The 20580-nt window shown below is 38.7% G+C and overlaps 1 protein-coding gene across 1 annotated transcript in view; it reads right to left on the reverse strand.

Annotated features, from left to right (window-relative positions):
- LRP2 (LDL receptor related protein 2) overlaps positions 1–20580 on the reverse strand; it is a 160027-nt gene that overhangs the window by 53356 nt on the left and 86091 nt on the right. The window contains exons 22-42 of the mRNA XM_077154078.1: positions 20117–20356; positions 19204–19323; positions 18989–19105; positions 18079–18456; positions 16711–16959; positions 15441–15652; positions 14901–15085; positions 14474–14702; positions 13941–14118; positions 13508–13636; positions 10162–10328; positions 9615–9758; positions 7924–8033; positions 7228–7405; positions 5611–5824; positions 4777–5016; positions 3850–4038; positions 2235–3152; positions 1975–2140; positions 1436–1594; positions 373–662 (exon numbers count right to left, since the gene is read on the reverse strand). Coding sequence (XP_077010193.1) covers positions 373–662; positions 1436–1594; positions 1975–2140; positions 2235–3152; positions 3850–4038; positions 4777–5016; positions 5611–5824; positions 7228–7405; positions 7924–8033; positions 9615–9758; positions 10162–10328; positions 13508–13636; positions 13941–14118; positions 14474–14702; positions 14901–15085; positions 15441–15652; positions 16711–16959; positions 18079–18456; positions 18989–19105; positions 19204–19323; positions 20117–20356 — 4812 coding nt within the window. The remainder of the gene's footprint in view (positions 1–372; positions 663–1435; positions 1595–1974; positions 2141–2234; positions 3153–3849; positions 4039–4776; positions 5017–5610; positions 5825–7227; positions 7406–7923; positions 8034–9614; positions 9759–10161; positions 10329–13507; positions 13637–13940; positions 14119–14473; positions 14703–14900; positions 15086–15440; positions 15653–16710; positions 16960–18078; positions 18457–18988; positions 19106–19203; positions 19324–20116; positions 20357–20580) is intronic.

Below are 20580 nucleotides of genomic sequence, written 5' to 3' on the forward strand. Positions count from 1 at the left end.
CAAGGGGTATGGTATGTATAAATTTTTTTCTGTTTTCATTTTATTTCTTTTTCTGAATAGATGCAAATGTTCCAAGAAATGATTACGATGATGAAAATGCAACCATGTGATGATATTGTGAATTACTGATTGTATATGTAGAACAGAATGATCAAAATAGGAATGTTTGCATTTGTGTTGTGTTTTTTGGTGTTTAAAAAATAAAATAAAAATAATCAAAAAAAAAAAAAAAAAGAAAAACCCTCAAAATTATTATATGGTTTAACCTGCAATAAAGGAGAATTTGGATTCTTTTCCCACTTGTTAGGCTGACTATTCCTTCAGGCTCCCTAAGTGTTGTCATCATTATTACTCTCCACATATGGCTCTTACCTGGTGCACAGATGTGGCTGCAGCCCCCATTAAACTGGCTGCAAGGATTGCTACACTGTCGTTGCTGGCTCTTATCAAGAACACGAATAGACGTAGGTTTTTTGGGCAAATTAATAATCATCACCCTCTGGTCTGACCCATCATATTTGTTAGCTAGGTAAAGTGCTCTTGTGTACAAGTCAGTCCAATAAATATACTGCCCATAGAGAGTCAAGGAAAAAGGATGAAAGGTTGTGCTGATAATAACTTCACGGTCCATGCCCGTGAGAGAGCAGCGTTCGATCTTCTTCCTAAAAATGGAAGTTAAGAAAAACGCCTGGGTTTAATCATGGTTTCACACAAGCACCCAACTTTCAATGGGACATATTGCAGCTAGAAATCTTTCATCTGGTAATAGAAGGTCTTATTTGTGTATCAAACAATGGCCTTGACTTCCAAATATTAGTATAACCTAGAGGTACTACTACAGAAGGAACCAGGGAGACACTAGAAATGGGAGAACATTATGAAATAATCCATGTGGACCATGAAATTCAGTGAAGCATGGAACTTAGCAGACAGCAGACAGTCAATAAAACGTAAATATCACAATCGAAAATGGTGTTCACATAGAATAATTCTAATTTAGAAATGAAGCATCACTGCTTCATTTCAAATGAGACAATGAAGAAAAGGGCAGGTTGTTAGGTACACAATCACAAGACCAAAATCATTTAAGGAAAATAAAAAAGGAAATTTGAGGTTTGAGCTGAGGAATTGACCAAAAACTTGCAAACATATTGTGAAACTGAAAGTGAAACCCCATATTTAAAAGCTATGCTTTATAGTAGTTACATAGCCTGTGGATTACATTTATGATTATACTCAGCTACTAATGGAGTTTCAGAATATGCTGCAGATAAATTATGAGGCAGGTATGCTCGTCAATAGAATTCCTAAAACTGTGATTCTACATTTTAACCACATCTACTTGATATATTTCCATACTATGCAAAGCCCTCTCCTTCAGAAGTTGAGGGAAGAACTCTTAGAATACAGATATCAAGTAACCAAAGACACATACAGACTGGCATCTGCCCAGTAGAGAAGTTCCTCCTCAGAGTCCAGAGTGAGTCCATTGGGCCAGACCAGGCTGCTGTTCACAATTTCTACCCGGAAGTTCCCTCCAAGTGTGGCTCTCTCAATCTTGGGATTTGTATCCCAGGAAGCCCAGTACATGTACCTAGGCAACCAAAAGAAGTCACAATTAAGTCACAACAAGGAACCTCACATTTCCTTTTATTTAAAAATGTTAGCATCCTTTCATTGTTAATTAATTGCCTATTCCATTCCTACCCACCCAAGTTCACCAAAAGGGATTTACCAAGGGTTTGATGCTAGTATGCATCAAAACACTTTGCTGCTAGTATGCTAGTATCAAAGGGAGATGTGCATTGTACCTCCTTCTCAAGAAAAAAAAAAAGAAAAAAAATGACTGAATGCTCTTTCCCTTGGAAATGTAACCATAATGTCATAAGCCCATAAAACGTTAGCTCTCTATGAACATAAAATAATTTCAGGCTACACTCCCCCTCAAAATATGCATAGGTCAAAATGACATACCCTTGGCAAGGATCTAATGCAATTGCTCTTGGTCTTGCAACACGGGCTATCAAAGTGACATGAGACCCATCCTCAGCCATGGAGTTAATCGTTTCGTTGGCATAATCACTGTAATATATTCTGTTATTGATCCAGTCGAAGGCAATGCCATGAGTCATCCCTATATCTGGACACACACACAAAGGCATTAGATTCTCAAAATGCATTTTAGAACTACTCGGCTCATCCATGAGTTCTGATCCCATTTGGAATGCACTTACCAGAAGCAATGACAGTTGGAGAACTAATTTCTGAATTCAGACTGATATAGGAAATCCGGCCATGTTCTTGTTCATTTTGTGTGAAGTAGATTCTATTATTTATCCTGTCATAGTCCAGGGCTGTAACAGTTCTTTCTACTTGTATTTCACGGAATGGTGGGCTGTGGTTTTCGGGGTCCAAGTGTAAGCTTCTTAAAGAATCCTCCAAGGCAAAGATGAGGAAGCTTTCTGTTGAAATGGCACAGCTCTTCCCATCACCTTGCAGGGTCCCAAATGCACAGCTACATTGGGGGGGTTGCAATCCAGGCAGAGCAAAGCAGAGATGAGAGCACCCACCATTATTTATCAAGCAAGGGTTGTTGTTGACCTCTGCTGGTGACCGAGGCTGGACCTTATCATCAAAGATGGTCACATCTCGTAGCAAATTGATATTGTCCCTTATCACTCTTGGCAGTTCTGTGTTACCTGGTTCTTTGCTAGCTTGGAATATTTTTTTCAAATTCCTGTCTACCCATATGATAGAATTTTCAAAAACAGTGATGCCAAAAGGAGTTGGGTAATAACTGCCATAACGAATCATTTCAGATGGACCCCCATTAAGATGGACCCTTGCAATTATATCTAAAGACTCATCTACCCAATAAATGAAGCCAGTGCCATGGTCCAAAGCCAAACCCCTCGGCATGACAATGCCCTCTGATACAAGCACAGTCCGATTGGTACAGTCAAGAAAGGCACGTTCAATCTTTGGATTCTGTCCATAGTCAGCCCAGAAGAGATATCGGTTTTTGGGATCTACAATAATATGCCTGGGCATATCCACTGTGGTTTTAAGGAGAACACGGCGATAGGTGGTATTAATCCTCAGCACTTCTACCAGGGTTTCAGACAGAAAAGCATTGGTGAAATAAAGATTTCCTGGAAGAAAATGAAAAGGCATACTAATGATTGGAAGGAAAAACAGAGACTACCTTTTCAAATTCGAACAAAATATGCAAAGTTGAATTTTGCTCAATATATGTTTCACCATATGTTGCTAAAATCTCATTGTGATCAGTCTTCAAGTTCTCTATTGTCTAAGGTCTGGTGAATGAAACCTTTACATTTATACAGAGGCATACTTATTTGGAGTACTATAATTTTGATCCTATATGTGACTCTTCTCTAGAGAAATCAAGCTGATATGGAATTTATTACTGATTGACTCATTTTTCTTTACTTATTTTTAATGCAACATGTATATGAAGTATATGTTCATCTCAAAATTTTTAATTCAGGTCAGCAATTTTATCCTGTAAAGGAGTAGACAGTAAACACTTATACTTCGTGGGTCACATGATTTCTGTTGCAACTACTCAACATCCCTGGAACATGAAGCCATCACTGACAAAACATCGGCGTAGCTATGTTCCCATAAACAAAAATAGGCAGCAGGCTATATCTCTTACAGGGTATAGATTGTTTGTCCCTGCTTTATCTATACTATTTGAAATAAGGTAGCAAATGTGTAATCTAGAAAAACAGTTCTGAAGCACTTGTAGTTAATAAGATGACAGAGACACAACTCAAAAAAGGTTTTATAGTGAAAAGTCTTCTCATTACACAGCTTACCCACCTGCTACCCAGTCCACTGCAATACCCCGGACTCCATTTTGCCCTATCCCTTGTGTAACGATATTTGTAAAAGAAGATCCATCTGGTTTGATTCTACGTATGGCATTCTGAGATGGAATATAATTGTTGAAATCACACCAATAAATGAAACCAGAATGCACATCAACATCCACGTGCAATGCATTTCGTCCTGCAACATTAAACAAAAGACGATTAAACAGTACTCTAGCAGGAATTAGAACTTCTAAATTCTGCCTTTCCTCACCCAATCTCATATCCAACCCCTTTCTCTAACCACATTCCCACTACAAAATAGAACTATTATTTCCTAGTTGCAATGAACACTTCTCCTGTGCATCTTGGTTTCAAAATACCATTTATCACTCTAAAGAATCAGAGATCCTGGGAAAATTGGCCGATTATAGATTTTGGGGTCAACAGGTAAGCCAGGAACATCTTATTGTCCAAAAAAACAAAACTGAATGGGATAGGATCCAGCCAGCTACTTGTATCCCTGGCCTGTGACACACCCTTTGTAATCCTTGTGTGGTACGAGAGCCTAGAAACCTTTTTTGGTTCATCTATACATTCACAGGATGCCAAAATACAGTGCTGTCATTAAGGAGTAGATAACACGGTGAACTCATTTACTTCATTATTTCATTATACCATCAATCCTAAATCACCACTAACAGTCAGAAATAGGATATACCAACTCTGTACTTTTGCCAATTCATGCTGTATTTTACATTGCACTAGCCCTGCCGCTCTGAATGTGGCCGGTGACCAGCAGTGGCATGCCCTGGGAATGCAGGTTACCAACTCTGGAAATGGGGCCCAGAACAGTGTTTTAACAAGCCCCCCAGTTTATTTATTTCAAGCTAGCACCAGATGGAGCTAAATCTTATTTATACTGATGTTGACATACCTCGGCCTGCTACTGGCACCATGGCCTCTCCGTGCTCCGACAATTCCAAGCTAAAGCCTTTAATTGCAGTCAGCATTGAAACAACAATGAAAGAGCTGTGTGGAGAGCAGGTCCGATTATCAGGATTGAGTTTAAATCCAGTGGCACAAGCACAGGAGAACAGACCACCTGGCACAGGCAAGCAAATCTGCTGACAGGCATTCACATTATTGCTACAGCCATTTGAGGAATCTGCAGAGTCTAAATGAAATAAAAAATTATTAACAACCATATAGAACCTCAGCTAGTACATCAAAAGTTTTAAATTTTTACAATTGCCAAATGTAATAATTATTACATTTATATTAGGCAATAACTAATAAAGGTATCCTTTCAAGAGTAAAAAAATTTATTAAGCACCACTATGTGCCAGGCACAGGTTACAGATAAAAGTCAAAAGTGTATGACCTTGGGCAGTGCAACAGTGGCTCAGTGGCAGAATTCTCTCCTGCTATGCAGGAGACCTGGGTTCGATGCCCAGAGCCTCCCCATGCCAAAAAAATATAAAAAAATCTAAAAAAGTGCCTGACTTTACAGAATGTACATTCTACTAAGGCCACAAACAGATGATATGTGCTAAGTGCTCTGAAGCAAAGCAAAGTAAGGAGCTAAACCGTTGGACAAAGAAGAAACAGGAATCTGGCCTTTCAGATGCCAGGCTTTGACATTAACCACACTTACTGTACTTTACCTAATTTCAACTTGTATGCATATGGGCATGTGACCGTACATTGTACCCTCATGCATATGTATATTTCACTAACAAATACTTACCAGGGGAAAAAAAAAACTTACCACGCGTGTGATAAACTCGAAGGCACCTGAGATTTTGAACACTGTTTCTCATGGCTATTTTGTTGTTCCCAGTGGCCTTGTCAACGCGTTCGATGGCCTCGTAGTCTACATCAGCATAATAAAGGAAGGAGCCATAGACAGCAATTCCCCATGGATGGGAAAGGTGGTTTACCAGGATCATTCGATTTGTGCCATCCACATTTCCTCTTTCAATCTAAAGGATCAGAACTTTCATTAGTTTAACTGATTCACAGTGAAATAAAGAGAAAAATTTAAACAAATATTCTCCTAATAATAATAATACTGTACATACACATAGCACTCTAAGCTTTATAGAGCTATTTTCAGATTTGATAGTCACAACTCCACTGGGCAGTAAGTAGGTAAGGCAAATGCCATTGGGTCCATTTCACTACTCAACTAAGTCAGTCAAAGAACTAAACCTCCAGCCCCAGCATGTGAAAGTCTAGTTTAACTGTGGGTCATTAAGCAAGAGCTGATTGACCTTGTACTATTAACAAGCTTTAATCAAAATAACTTTGGCGTAACAGAAAAGAAATCATAGGAATGAAGTTCCTAAGGGGAAGTGACAAGTCTCTGTTCCAGGATCTGAGAGGAGACAAATGAGGTCTGGCTCACTTCCTTACTGTACACGGAAGCCAACCTCAGGGAAACCTGCTACATGAGTGGAGTTGGCATGCCCTAGAAATTCCAGGAGGCTAGAGGAAAAGGAACATAAACTTGGAGGGAGTTGACCAAAGTAGAATTAGCTGACTAACCTCAGCTACCCTAGGCAATGTTTCTAAACTGAGCAATGATCAAACTTCCTGCGTTGCTGCTGAAAATGAACTAAGTTCAATAATGAAGGCCAATGAACTAGGCCAAAAGCCACAGCCACAGTGCTAGAGAAGCTAGAATAGGAGAGAAATACTGAGAATGGCTGAGGAGAAGCTAGAATAGGAGAGAAACACTAAGAATGGCTAAGGATGAATTACCAGAAATTTGTGGTGATTAAATGAGGAGAGTGAAGGATTACTATGAGAAGGGATGGAGAGTCACACCACTAACAAAGCTCACAGAATTAGGAGGGTGGAGCAGATGTGAAAAGACATAAGGGAGGGAAAAGGTTAATTCTGTGTACAGCAGTTTTCATTGATCAATAATTAGTACTAAACACTGAAGATCAGCTCCATAAGCAGAGGTCAAATACTATCTCAGTGAATGAATTCCTGCTTCTTATTGCAGAACAGAACAGATTTGGAGTTCAAAACTGCCTGTAATAACAGTTTTTCACATGTGCAGCCACCATGTTGGGACATTAGAGTAGAGTGGGGACAATGAGCTCTTAGTTTCTACAAAGAGCCTAGAGAAAAAGCTTTAAATCACTAAAACAGAAGAAATGGCTTGGAAGGATAAGCTAAAAAATGAGATATGGAATTATTCTATCATGAACAAAAACAAAGTTTGAGGAAAAAAATCAATGAACATTATTCAATTTAGAAATGTACAATTCAGAAGCAGGCTTGAATTAGAGCAATGGTTACTTGTGGGGGGGGGGGGGGGCAATAAAGCACTGGACCACTCAGCAGTGAAAACCAAAAGAAAAGGTGCTCATACAACTCCTGTGCTGGTCACTGCCCAGTAGAGTTTCTGTTCCTTGATGTCCAAAGTGATAAACTCCACATGTCTAAGATTCTCAGTGAAAAGTACTTTCAGAGATGTGCCATCCATGTTAGCACTTGCGATCTTGGCAGGAACCCCAGTGTCTGTTCCTGTATCTGACCAGTACAGCTTCCTACAACCATGAAAAACACCAGCAATGAACAAATGTATCCATTTCAATGGAGAAAGTAAATATCGGGCTGCATATAGTATGGAAAAATACTTAAGCAATGTTCTACCAATTTCATAGTCATTACTAGGGTAGTGGCCATTTTAAATGGTGCCTAGAATAGGAGGCTAAGATCTTCCCTTCAGACAGGTGGGAGACTTAGTATGAAGAGCTTTTTTTTTTCGCTTTCCATTTCATAGCAAGACCAAGGAAATACACATAAACCATAGTCACCAATTAGCAAATCACCAAGATGTCCCTACTCCAATAAGCCTCTGGTTCTGGTCCTCTCTGTAATCGTGCGAAATACCGGCAAGCTTCTGTGCCTCTGCTCATCCCCTGGCCTTAAATACAACTCCCCAGCTGCAACCCCTTCTCTACCCGGAAGCTGCCTCATCCTCTAAGGTCTGAAACCCACCCCCTAAGTTTGAAACATCCCACAACATGAGCAAAAACGATGTATACCATTTACGAAGACTTACCCACGAGCGGGATCAATAGTTATGCCAACCGGCAAACCAATTCCAAGAGTTGTCCCATCACTGCTAATCAGTGTTTTTATGTAATGCAGCTCTCCCTGAAGTGTCAAAACCTATAGCATAAAATCAATTAGACTTAGATTCAGAAACGTAAGATGGAAGGGAAGCCTCATATGCAACAAACTTTGAAGTACAATTAGGGATGAACTAGAGGATTTCAGTGAGATTCAGTTAAGCCCTAAATGCATTTCAGATGCATGAAGAAAGAAAAGCAAAATCGCCTCAAAAATAACTATATTCAATTCCTCAGGAGAGGAAATTTACCTGGAAAAAGAGGAAGATTCTGATGGGTAAAACACACAGAAACTCTGAGTGGAGACAGTCTTTTCAAAAAGACTTATCTTTTTCAAAAAGGTTATCTTTTCAAAAAGATAACCCCGGAAGGCAAATGGAAAACGCCACAGCTGTCCCATCCCCCAGTGACGGGATCACCAAGTGGTAATTCACTGCAAATCCAGTTGATCAAAGTGTGAATTCAGATTTAAGGTGAATTCTGTTCCAAGTCAACGGCGTGAATTTAAAAAAATTTGAATTTGGGTGCCTGCTCTCTATGACCTGAAGTAAATTCACCTCTCTGAATTTAGTTTCATTTGTCAATAGGATTTTACATGAGGCCAAATTGAACCCAATATGACAGAATTCCTTATAAGGGGAAGAAACCTAGACAAAGGCGCAGAGGCAGACATTTTTATGTTCAAACTATGGATGATAAAGGGGTCTAGAAGTTTAGCAGCTTTCTCAGTGTTATTTTTATTATTTCTATTCCTGTGGAGTAATTACAGATCCATTGTAACATCACATTAAAGTATGGATTAGAGAACTAGAAGCAGTATTCCACCTTCAATTTCTGGCACCTAGTAGGTTTTTGTGTCTCTGTATATGTTTCTCTCACTCCCTTGCTCCTTCTCTCTCTCCCTTCTCTTCTTCAGTCATCCCTGAAATCTTCCTCTCCCCTGTTTGGACTAAGACACTTTACTCTTTTCAGTTTGCCTCTTTCTCCTACAAGTTCTCTCCTTTTCTAGGCCTGATTCCTGTGATTCAAAGGAAAGCTCCTTTCCCTATTCTTTTGAATATATCAAGCTTTCTCTCACTCAGCCCTTCTGTAGGCTTCAGTTTTTTACTATAAAACTGAATAGGCACACAGCTACCCCTAGTGGAAAACAATTTCTTCAATCTTTCTCTTTTATTTTCGAGTTGAAATTAAATATGAATTACCCCTATGCTGAAAAGGATATTGTACAAGTATAGTGACAATTCCACTGCGTATGGAATTGCACTGTCTCATCTGAGAACAGAAGTAACCTATGAAATTGGTTTAGAACCAACATACCACTATAGATGAGAAAAAAGTGAAAATTCCATCCCTACCATAATCTACCCTTTTTGCTGATTTCCTTATAAAATGTTTTATTTATCCTCTTAGAAATCCTCCTTTTTAGGAACAAAGTATCATGCATTTTAGGCAGAAACAAAATAGAGTAATTGGAAGGTAATAGGAACTAATAGGTTTTCCTCTTCAATAGTTAATACCATCTCTTTGCTTTTCCTTTAAAAATCCATGGCAGCATTTCCTAGAGGATAGAATTTGAGTCAGAAACTGGTGCTTGAATTAAGTAGTATTATGGAATTATTACCTCAATTGTATGACTTCCAGGATTGGTGTAATAAAGATTTCTTGATATCCAATCTAAGGCCAAGCCCCTAGGAGACCCCAAGACAGTTGTGGGAGCAAACACTTCCCTGTGGGTGCCATCAGTCTTCACTCTGTGAATTTCACCCTTAAAAGTAAAACAAAGTCAGGTGAGCCATTTCAAGGTGGCAGTTTCTGCATCAGCTACTGCCTGCTGCTGTATTTCTTTGATACTCCTCATATCAAAATTGAAGAAAAGTCAAACAAATCTGCAGTGCCCTTGGATAGGCTCTGTGCAAACGAAGCACTGAATGAATAAACAATGCCCACTATCTTAAATTTATCTTCCCAAAGTTAAAGATTTTAATCTTTACTCCAGGCCAACATCACATTTACACCTCTCACTGAATCAAAAAAACTTAATTTATTTACTTTATTTCTGGACTGTTTCCCTTTTCATGCACCCAACAAAAATTTGCACATAATAGGTCTAAGTGCAGGCAGGCTCCCTGAGAACACGTTATACACTTAGAATGTTATTCACAACTTACTGAATTCTCAACCCAATAGATGAATTGTTCTGTACTATCAAAGTCAACATCCACACCACTCTGTAGCCCAGCTATGGGAATCATAGCATCGTTGTTCTTCTCCTCAGGATTAAGGGAGATTCCAAAAATAAAGTGCTGTCTTACAGCTATTAGGAAAGGTTGCTCATCTGAGAAAAGAGCAGAATATCAGTCAATATTAAATCCCACTCTTTAGCTTTTAGTACAGTCACTGTCAACAATGGGTTTGTTACCATTATATGGAATAAAATCTCATTGCAGGAATAGATACTATCAAACAATGATAGCATTTCAATGGGCTGCTGGGTCACTAGCCTTGTAAGTCCACATACAATGCCTTCTGGACATATTCTCTTTATTCTACTCTTAATTCCTTATATAAATTATAAATCATAATAAGCTTCAGGGTCAGCAGTTCTTCCATTTCAACACGAGACAAGCCTAAGTAAAACTGAATAATTCAGGCAACAGAAAGTGTCGGGCAAAAAATTGCATAAAAGAAAGCTTTATTATAGACTATTTTTGGTGAATAGCAGCTTATTAGTTTTAAACATTCAGTGTTACCTACTAAGTTTGGTAGGGAATTTAATAAATAAGACTGATTAACAATCCCACTGATTGTTATTTAACTAATATAACTAGCACAAAGGGCAGTAGCTGTGTTTGACTTGTCATCATCATCATATCTTATTAAAAAATCAAAATCTAAATTAGTGAAGAGTGGGATTTTAATAACTCCTCCCTTAGAAAAGTAAAACTTCTGGAATGTGAGATTTGTGTAATTAAGATTAATTACCATTGCTAAAAAAAGATATTTTCATTGCTTTGATAATCTAGGAAGCTTTACAACTTCAGCAGAATTGATTTTGACACATCTCATTGGCTTTTCCTTATTCTTGACATTTATTTCTATTACTGAGAACACAAATTTATTTTAATTTAATGATATTTTTGCTTTTGTTTTCTCAGCCCCGTTTATCAAAAATATGTGAAACACATTACACACTAAGCACTTAACTTGTCTTTCTTAAGCATCATAACTCTGCTTGTTAGTTTCCAACACTGCAAATAAAGCTAAAAAAAAAAAAAAAAACAGTTGAACCAGATCACGCAGCCTGGTCTTTTGGATGCCAAAACCTGTGCTCTTAATTGCTACTGGGTACTACTATTGAATATCAAATTACTGCTCACCAATTTGATTTTACCACAGGAATAAAAAATGAAAGCAATATTATGAGTTTTAGATGCATCCTGAAAATTATATTGTGAAAATAATAGTTTTATAAATTACAATATCATAAAAGCTCATTGTAAAGGATATTAACGTTCCTTTCACTTAATTGGAGTAATTATTAACCAAAGCATTGTTTTGGGTATGAAAAATTTTCTCATCCATCAAATGGAGCTTCCCTTGAGAAACTCTTCCATATCTGAACACTGCTCAGCATGTGATCACCCAATGTTGTACTAGCTGAAGCCAGGGGAGTACTAGAAAGGACAATAGGCAGCATAGGAAGTTATATGAAGTACTATACGGAAAGAAAAAAAGTGATTTTATAACATTAGACACCTAGATAAGTAGCAAATGGGTGTAAGCCAGGACAAGAGAAGGCACAAAAATGGATACTGGAGGGTTTTCACTCTGAATGCCACTATAGCCACAGTGCCATGGACAGCAATTATACAATGAATGAGATGGAGAGGGCAAGACCCACGTGTATGGACTCTTACAATTCACTCTGAGAATATGAAGGGGCAGACACAGTAGCACCTGGATTGAATGGGACGGAGCACAGGAGGAGGTGATGCCCTAGAACAGTGTGTCTCAATATTCTGAAGGTAATCTCTTTACTAAGACTAGTTGAGAAAAGCAAAGAAAAATCAGCATCATAAATAAAAGGCAACACTTATGACCTTGGTCCATACTCTACACAAAACCTACACAAAACAGTATGCACATAATTAGTCATCTGGTTTTGATTTGAAGTTATTTTAAGGGGTGTTAGGGAGATGTTTTGGTTTGAGTTTTGTTTCCTTTTTTGCTTTTTGCGTTGTGAGGAACATGTTTTCTGGAGAATAAAACACTATTTCACTCGAAGAAAGCTTCATTTAAAAAATTTTGTAATAGGGCGGGCCGCGGTGGCTCAGCGGGCAAGAGTGCTTGCCTGCCATGCCGGAGGACCTCGGTTCGATTCCCGGCCCCAGCCCATGTAAAAAACAAACAAACAAACAAAATATAATAAAAAATAAGAAAATGTTTAAAGATGTTTCCCTTTCTTCCTCCCTTCCTTCCTTCCATCCTTCCTTCCTTCCCTTCCTCCCTCTCTCTTTAAAAAAAAAAAAAAAAAAAAAAAAAAAATTTTGTAATAGAGGGTAGTGCAACGGTGGCTCAGTTAACAGAATTCTCTCCTGCCATGCAGCAGACCTGGGTTTGATTCCCAGTGCCTGCCCACGCAAAAAAAAAAAAAAAAAATTTGTAATAGAAATACCACATGATGCCCTGTTGTAACCATCACTGACACTATTTCTTTCCAGACTTTTTGATGCAATATGAACTTTTTCACTTTAACATTATTACAAAAGTACTTCCAAGGATATTCCATGTACTATTTTAATAGATATGGGACATTTAAGTCAAGTAAGACGAGTTTTCTAAACTTCTTGCAATTAAAAAAAAATGTCTTTAGTCAACATATATTGGTATTCAATTACCCAACTGAGTATAATACCATCACGAATACTTATCAGATTAGTAATATTGATTACACCAGTTCCCAATGCACAGTCCGAGAAATCTGAAAGAATTCTTTGTATCCAAAGTACTTATTGCTAAATTTAATCTGCTGAAAGACACACTGGGACAAAATGTCAACAAGGATTTGGTGCATAATAGGTTTCTGAAGAAAAACAGCAAATGCCAATCTATAAATTAGAATCTCTTATCGCAAAACTATAATTAGAAATGCAAACCTATCATTGCATGCTGATGGGATTTGATTTTCAGCAAACCTACATATGCATCACCTGTAAACACCATAAATTTCCTGATTCAGCATTATATCCAGTATATACTTTCCCTCTAGATTAAGACTAATCTCTCTTAATATTTTATCATTAAATGTCTACAGTCATTTCTATCAATACCATAACACATTCACTCCTTCTAACTGGAACCTGCATAGTTGACAACTGAAGTACCCAAGGAAGCCGGCCCATATGACATGTGGACCAAAGAGAGCACAGCACATACTCAACTGAGTCAGCAAGCAGGTCTAGAGCTGGTTGGCAAATTCCAACTCCAGGATGGCATGTAAAGGGCATACTGTACCTTTCAAGCAAGTCACAGAATCATGAGAGAGGCTCCACCCCGAAGGACAAGCACAAGAGTAAAATCTTGGACCCTGTGAGGAAAGCAGGCAGAGATGGCTGCAAGAGGCATGGGCACATGAATTTATGCCTGTAACATAAAGAGAGGAACACATAAGTGGATGAAAAACCTCCCTGAGGCACCCAGTATTTGGAAACATGAGCACTTTTAGGACACCTCTTGTTTTTCCTGAACAACCTTGCTCCCTAGCATTATGCTTTCAATATAAATTCATAAGAAGCATAATAGGAGGGAGGAGTGTTTTGTCCAGATTTCAATCCCATCTATAACCAGATTATGAGCTCCAGCTAAACTAGATGTACCAAGTGTACACATCATGCACATGTAGTTTTCCAAGCTATTCTCAGACAGGATGTCTTTCTGTATCACTTACTGCTTGGTTGTTTTGCAGGATGAATTGCAGTAATTCCGCGGGGATCATGAATATCATAAATTATGACTGTGCGGTTCCCCCCATGCCACTTGTTGGCTCGAATAACTTGACGAGTATAACGGTCAGTCCAGAACACAAAATCTTCAAAGAGAGTTAGGGCATGGGGATACCGCAGAATCTGTGAGGGAGAATAGAACAATGAGGCCTCATCCAGAAATAAAAGCCAAGGTGACCAAAGTAGAATAGGATGTCTGCCCAAGAAGATGGTTTCCTCTGGCATTTAATAACATTACAAAAGTACTCTAAACCTATCAAAGTACACTTGTCATTTAGTCTTTGTTTTTACATGGGACATCCTTTTTACAAATGAAAACAAAGCTGAAGCAATCATCCCCAACTATCACCATTCCTTGTCCAACACTATGAAAATGTATTTCATTGAGAAATGAATGGGTATGATTAAAAATTTTTATTCCACACAAATTTTTAAATACACCACTGCAGACTGTTTGGTTTTTCTCACTAGAACTTACCGAATCACTGGCTATCACTTGCCTTCGATGTAATCCATTATAATCACAAAAGTCTATGTATTCAAGATAGGCATCCAAGAAGTAGAGTAGTTTGTTAGGATAGTCGATAGTTAAGCCAATGGGCCAGAAGATTTTGTCCTGGACGATGGCAGTGCGCATGCTGCCATCCATGCTGGCTCGCTCAATGTGAGGATGAAGACCCCGGGCAGTCCAGAACATTAGATGTTCACTGTGAAAAGAAACTAACTGGTTACCATTTGGAAAGAACCGATTTCAATGTTGAAAAATACCTATCCTTTTAATAATGGAACACTACTTTACACTTTGCTTAAAATAAGTAATTCCTCAAAAAGATTTGCAATACGCATATCAGCAAAATTACTGTTATCCCCACCACCACAACAGGGTCAAGAAACAAAAGACTTACTTAATTCTGGGATCTAATGCTAGTCCCCTTACATTTGTTACATTTTCACTAATCAGCACAGTCCTATGGCTTCCATCAATTTTAGAGACTTCGATTGTTTGCAGGGCAGAGTCTGTCCAATAAAGGTTGCGACCTACCCAGTCTACTGCAATACTTTCAGTCGTGGTGACACTACTGTCAGATATCTAAAGACAAAAAGAGAAAAGTTTCCATTTGCTACCAAGCTATCAAGTCAACAGTAGTGTTTCCTAAGAAAAAAATAAGATGTTTTTGTAGTTTCATTTTGGTTTCAGAAGTGTTTACAATTAAACAAAAGCTATGTCCATTTGCTAAAATGGCAACCCTATGAAATACCAACAATTACAAAATAAGAGGCAGAGTGTGTTTTGAATATAAACCACAGGTTACTTGGGCATGATGGGTTCCAAATGGAAATACAAAAGGTAACACCAGAATGAATTAATTCCCTCTTCCAATGGTGAATAACAGAAAATGGACAAGAAAATCAGACAGGACAAATGTCAGTACAGCTGTACTTACTATTTTTCTACCTGTTCCATTTTGAAATGCACTCCAGATTTTATCCTGGGCTCCATCAGACCAAAAGATACGACCACTGATTGAATCAAAATCAATAGCTATAGTGTGAGAACCATTCTCGATCAGTGGATAGATATTTTGAGTGTGGAAAGTGATATTATCAGCCACAATTTGGTTCTGGCTTGTCACAAGTAACAACAGACTGTCAGATGCTGCACAACAAGAAAATGCAAAGTACAAAAATGTCAACGATTATGAGTGAAAACGCAATTAAAAAATCTCTTAAATACTTGATGCAATATTTTCATTCTCATGGTTCTTGTAATTATCACAAAAAGGATACAAATCAGAAGGAGGAAAAGAAGAGATACATGGGACAAGATCTGGAGGGTCTCCAAATTCAAAGTTTCTGATGTCTTCTCCCCGTGAAGTAAGGACATTCACTCTCCCAGCACAGAGATGTGAATCACCAGCCCCGCCAGCTTCCCTGATTGATTTCCCAATGGATTCCCTTATGGAATCAATGCCCACTGGCCAAACTCAAACTCCATGCCCCTCCCCAAAGATGGGGCTGATATCATGCAGCTCAAATCTCAAATTCTCTCATCACATAGTTAGTCTCTGCAATGCAACGGGGAGGGATGGGGGCATCCCTGATTTTCATGGGTATTTAAAATATGGCCATTCCAAATCTTCCTTGAATCACACTTCAATGTTCTAGACTGCCTCCCAATATTGCCTCTCCTCCTCTGGCACATTGCCACCCAGCTAGAGAGCTGTCACCCTTACAGTTTGGTGTGGCCACATGACATGACTAAGTTCTTTCTTATGGGATGCTAGTACACTTAAAAGAAAGCTATTTTCTGGGGCACTCCAATGGTGGCTCAGTAGCAGAATTCTCATCTGCCATGTCGAAGACCCGGGTTCAATTCCCAGTTCCTGCCCATGCAAAAAAAGAAAGAAAGCTACTTTCAAGGGAAAATATGTCTGGAGGAATAGCTTTAATCCTTACATGGAGTCTTACTTATTTTAGCCTCCTTTATTTGGAGTTCACCTGCACTTAATAGAAATAATCAAATAATCATCTTCTACCTCTATATGTTTTAACCTTTGTTTTTCTATTTCCTCATTTAACCTTCATAAGCAATTGAGGTTTAGGGAGATCACAAAACCTGTCCAGCTGCTTGTTAACATGTGATATTTGCTCTTATGCTCTGTGATGTACTGTTAAACTGGCTGTAGTCAGTTCACTTTCAAGTTCAGTCATTACCTGCAACTTTGCAAGTCCGCCTGTCACCTTCTAATATGTAATCTTCATCACACCAGCACCGGAAAGAACCTCTCTCATTGTAACAGTGCTGGCTACAAAAGCCTGGAAAATCACATTCATTGATGTCTTCACAGGTCTTAGAATCATTGGCAAGTACATAACCCAATGGACACTGGCATTCAGACCCAAAGGGTCCTTGAATACAGTCGTGAGTACAACCACCATTATCATGTAAGCAGCTCTGCTGGTCTAGAATAAAATAAGAGAATCACAAAGTGTTAGGGTTAGGGAAGCAATTGCTTGAGTCACTGGGCTATAGTATTTCTCATAGAGCCTCCTGGTACCATTAATGTGACACGCAGGTGACAACTAAGAGCAGCATTCACTTGAATGAACTCCACAGGCTGTTCAGTGAAGGATTTACTGGTTCAGATTGCCTTCTCCACTACAACACTCTGTTATTTAGTGCAATGAGAGACCTTGTTAAAATACTGTTGATATCAAGACAATATACAATTGTACTGAGAATGCTAACAGTCACTGGCAGAGCATTAGAGAGACCTAATTTCTTCCAATTTATTTTGTGTCATTCCTCCACTTATATAAAAATGGTAAATAGCAGTTGGCATTTAAAAGCTGAAAAGGAAGGAAGAGTAATGGAAGCGTAACTGGAATATTAGAGGTCAAAGGTCCACAAATACACCATCATTAAGGACTGTTAAGGCCCAAATGGCAAGAACCAAAAACATCCAAAGGCAGGTCATACACCTGAGGATGCAAAGGCCTGCAAATCCATGTGTGCTCATAATACAGTACGTGCACTAGGAAGGAAAGTAAGTCAAAATAATTAGGACAATTTCTGAGCAAACAAACAACACATACAAAATCTGACATACTTCACAGTCATACCTGGCTGGGGTGCATCTGAGAGTGGGCAGTGATTAAAGAAGAAAGAAAGGACAGTAGTTAGGATTATATGCCAATCACAGTATTTGCAATCACAGCAAACACAAACCCCCAGACTTCATTTCTTTGGTGGTAAGTTCTGATTGAAATTAGAAAATTATTAAAGTTAGAAATCATACAGTTTCTAATGCAAAAGTAAATTTACTCCATGAACTTATTTAGTCTCTTTTTCTAAATAATGACACCAAAAGAAGTAAAATAAATAATCAAGTGCAAAGGATTTAATGAGAAATATTATCCAGTGATGATTTACTTAAATTTAATTATGGTTGTCTCTACTCAGATTTGTTCTCATAGATGAAGAAATCTCTTTCTAAAAAGCTACACAGTAAAGCCAGTGACACACACCAGGCTTCGGGCTCAAACGAATTTACCACTAAAAACCATAGTCAGGAAACTTACTGCAAAGTGGAGATTCATCTGCGCCATTGGGACAATCCAGGACATTATCACACACTGCTGTCAGATTTACACAGATGTTGTGGTCAGGACACTGCCATTGCCAACTGGGGCACTGAAAGGGCTGAGTAGGGCAGGCCCTCTCATCGCTCATATCTCTGCAGTCATTGTCCCCATCACAAAGCCATATTTTGGGGATGCAGTTTCCATTATCACAGTGGAAGTGAGTTGCAGGGCAGGTCCTGGGGAGGCAGCCAGGGTGCTCATCGGATCCATGGATGCAGTCTGCATGCCCATCACACTCCCAGGTGTCTGGGATGCAGGCGCCATCTGCTTGGCACTGAAATTCATTTGGGTGGCACATACCAGGAGGCCTGGTTGCTGGGGACAGAGAATTTGGAAAATGGGTTTATGAATGTAGTTTACAATTTCTAGATTCAGAGAATTTGCCTTTGGATCAATATGGTAATAATGTCTATGAAACAATTAATCTTCAAAATGAAAATATTTAAAGATTCACCAGAGGACTTTAAAGGCCAAATATAACATCTTAGCAGGTATTCAACAAATAATACATTATGATAATTTATTAGTCAATATCAAAATAAAGCTCAGCACTATTTCTAAACTATGATTTGTCCTTCTTATTCAAATTTCAAAGAAAACAGTAAAATATCTTCACGCAATAAACAACTTGGGATTGGCTAGGAAATTAATAGTGAAACAAAAATGCCTAAGATTTCTTAGAAGTGCCCATTTATACAACTACTTGATCTACTAATTCCAAATTACTCGGTACTGCGCTTTACATTTGAAAATATTTGCAATTTAGGTTTCCTTCCCTCCATTGTCTGGATGCTGTAAGATGAAATGACCCCCTCTGTCTGGAACATGGTGGGTACATATTACTTACGACAGCCAATCTCATCAGAGTGGTCACGGCAATCATAAACACCATCACAATGGTTTATGTTGCTAATACACTGATCCCCACTGGCACACTTGAATTGAGAAGCCGTGCAGTTATACACTAAGGATACAAGAGAAAGGCATCAGAAATCAGCTCAGACAACTACTATAACAGTGAAAATTTCCTAATCATGAATAAAACAGAGCAATCTCACTTACCACAACCAACCTCATCAGCTCCATCAGCACAGTCCTTGTCCCCATCACAGACATAAGACAGGTCAATACATCGATGGCCAGGGCATTTAAATTGATTAAATTGGCACGCATCTTGAGTGTCTAATATCATCCAAAAATAAAACCAAATAATAGTAGTTTATTTCTTGTTCACTGTGGACCAGAGCCAAATGGAAAAATGGTAAGTAGCTACACAAAAGTCATCTCAGTTGTACATTTGTTTCTCAGTCATCTTATCAGAGTTAGCCCAGCATGAGAAATCAAAGCCACGACAGTTTTTTGAAAAAGGAATAGAAAGATCACACCTTGAAATATATTCCATGTGCTTGGATTGGAACTGCACCTCCTACTGTTAAGGCAAAGGAAAGGACTGGAGCCCAACTAGGCAGGAAGGTCTGCATGACTGCCATGCCTCAGAGCAACAGTGTGTAGACAGAGGACAGAGCAGAATGACTGGATTTAATTCTAAGTCTAAGCAGAAAAACAGGTTCTATTAAATATAGACTCATGGAACATGCAAGCTACCCCAGGAGTGATGGGCTGTCTTGCAACCAAGGCTGGAATGTTTTTGCATGTATGGAAAGTACCAAATCAGGTGGATAAGGTTAATGGAAATTTTCTGTGTCTCTTTATCTTATGGACAAATTTGTCAGGATATGGTCAAACAGTTAAAAAAAATTGTTTTAAATATGAGTAGTTAGTTGAGAGTTTCTATCTAGATGTTTGATAAAAGATAGTACTTTTTTTGGACTGTCCACATGCATGCATGTGCTGCTATTAGAGCCAAATGACATAGATTGACAGACGGGACAGAAAAGGCTAGGATGCAATGTAACCTGTGTAACTAATCTATTTACTGGCCTGACCAACCAAAAGAAAGCAGTTCAAAAGTTACCACAGTTCTTTTCATCAGATCCATCCCCACAATCATTATCTGTGTCACAGAGCCAGAGTCTTGAGATACACAGGTTATTATCACAGGTGTAGAGGTTTGAAGGGCAGGAAGTAGTTCGCTGGTTGAGGCAGTTCTGCTCATCGCTGGCATCCACACAGTCGTTATAGCCGTCACAGTGCCAATCTGAGGGGATGCACTGCCCATGGCCACAGGTAAATGCCGCAGGTGAACAGGTATTATCTACAGCAAAAACATTGTTCGTTAAGATATTCAGCATTTTAAATGATTTCTTCCCCTGTAAAGATGTGGCCCAATTGTTCTCTTACTCCATGGGAGCACTATGGGATGACCACATCATCATGATGACAATTATTTAGCACTCCAAGTGCTTTATAAATATATTCTCTTTAAATCTTCCAGGATTACTATGCATTACATATTTTACAGGTGAGAAAACTGAGGGT

The sequence above is a fragment of the Tamandua tetradactyla genome, chromosome 3 (assembly GCF_023851605.1).
Source record: "Tamandua tetradactyla isolate mTamTet1 chromosome 3, mTamTet1.pri, whole genome shotgun sequence".
Lineage (NCBI taxonomy): Eukaryota > Metazoa > Chordata > Mammalia > Pilosa > Myrmecophagidae > Tamandua > Tamandua tetradactyla.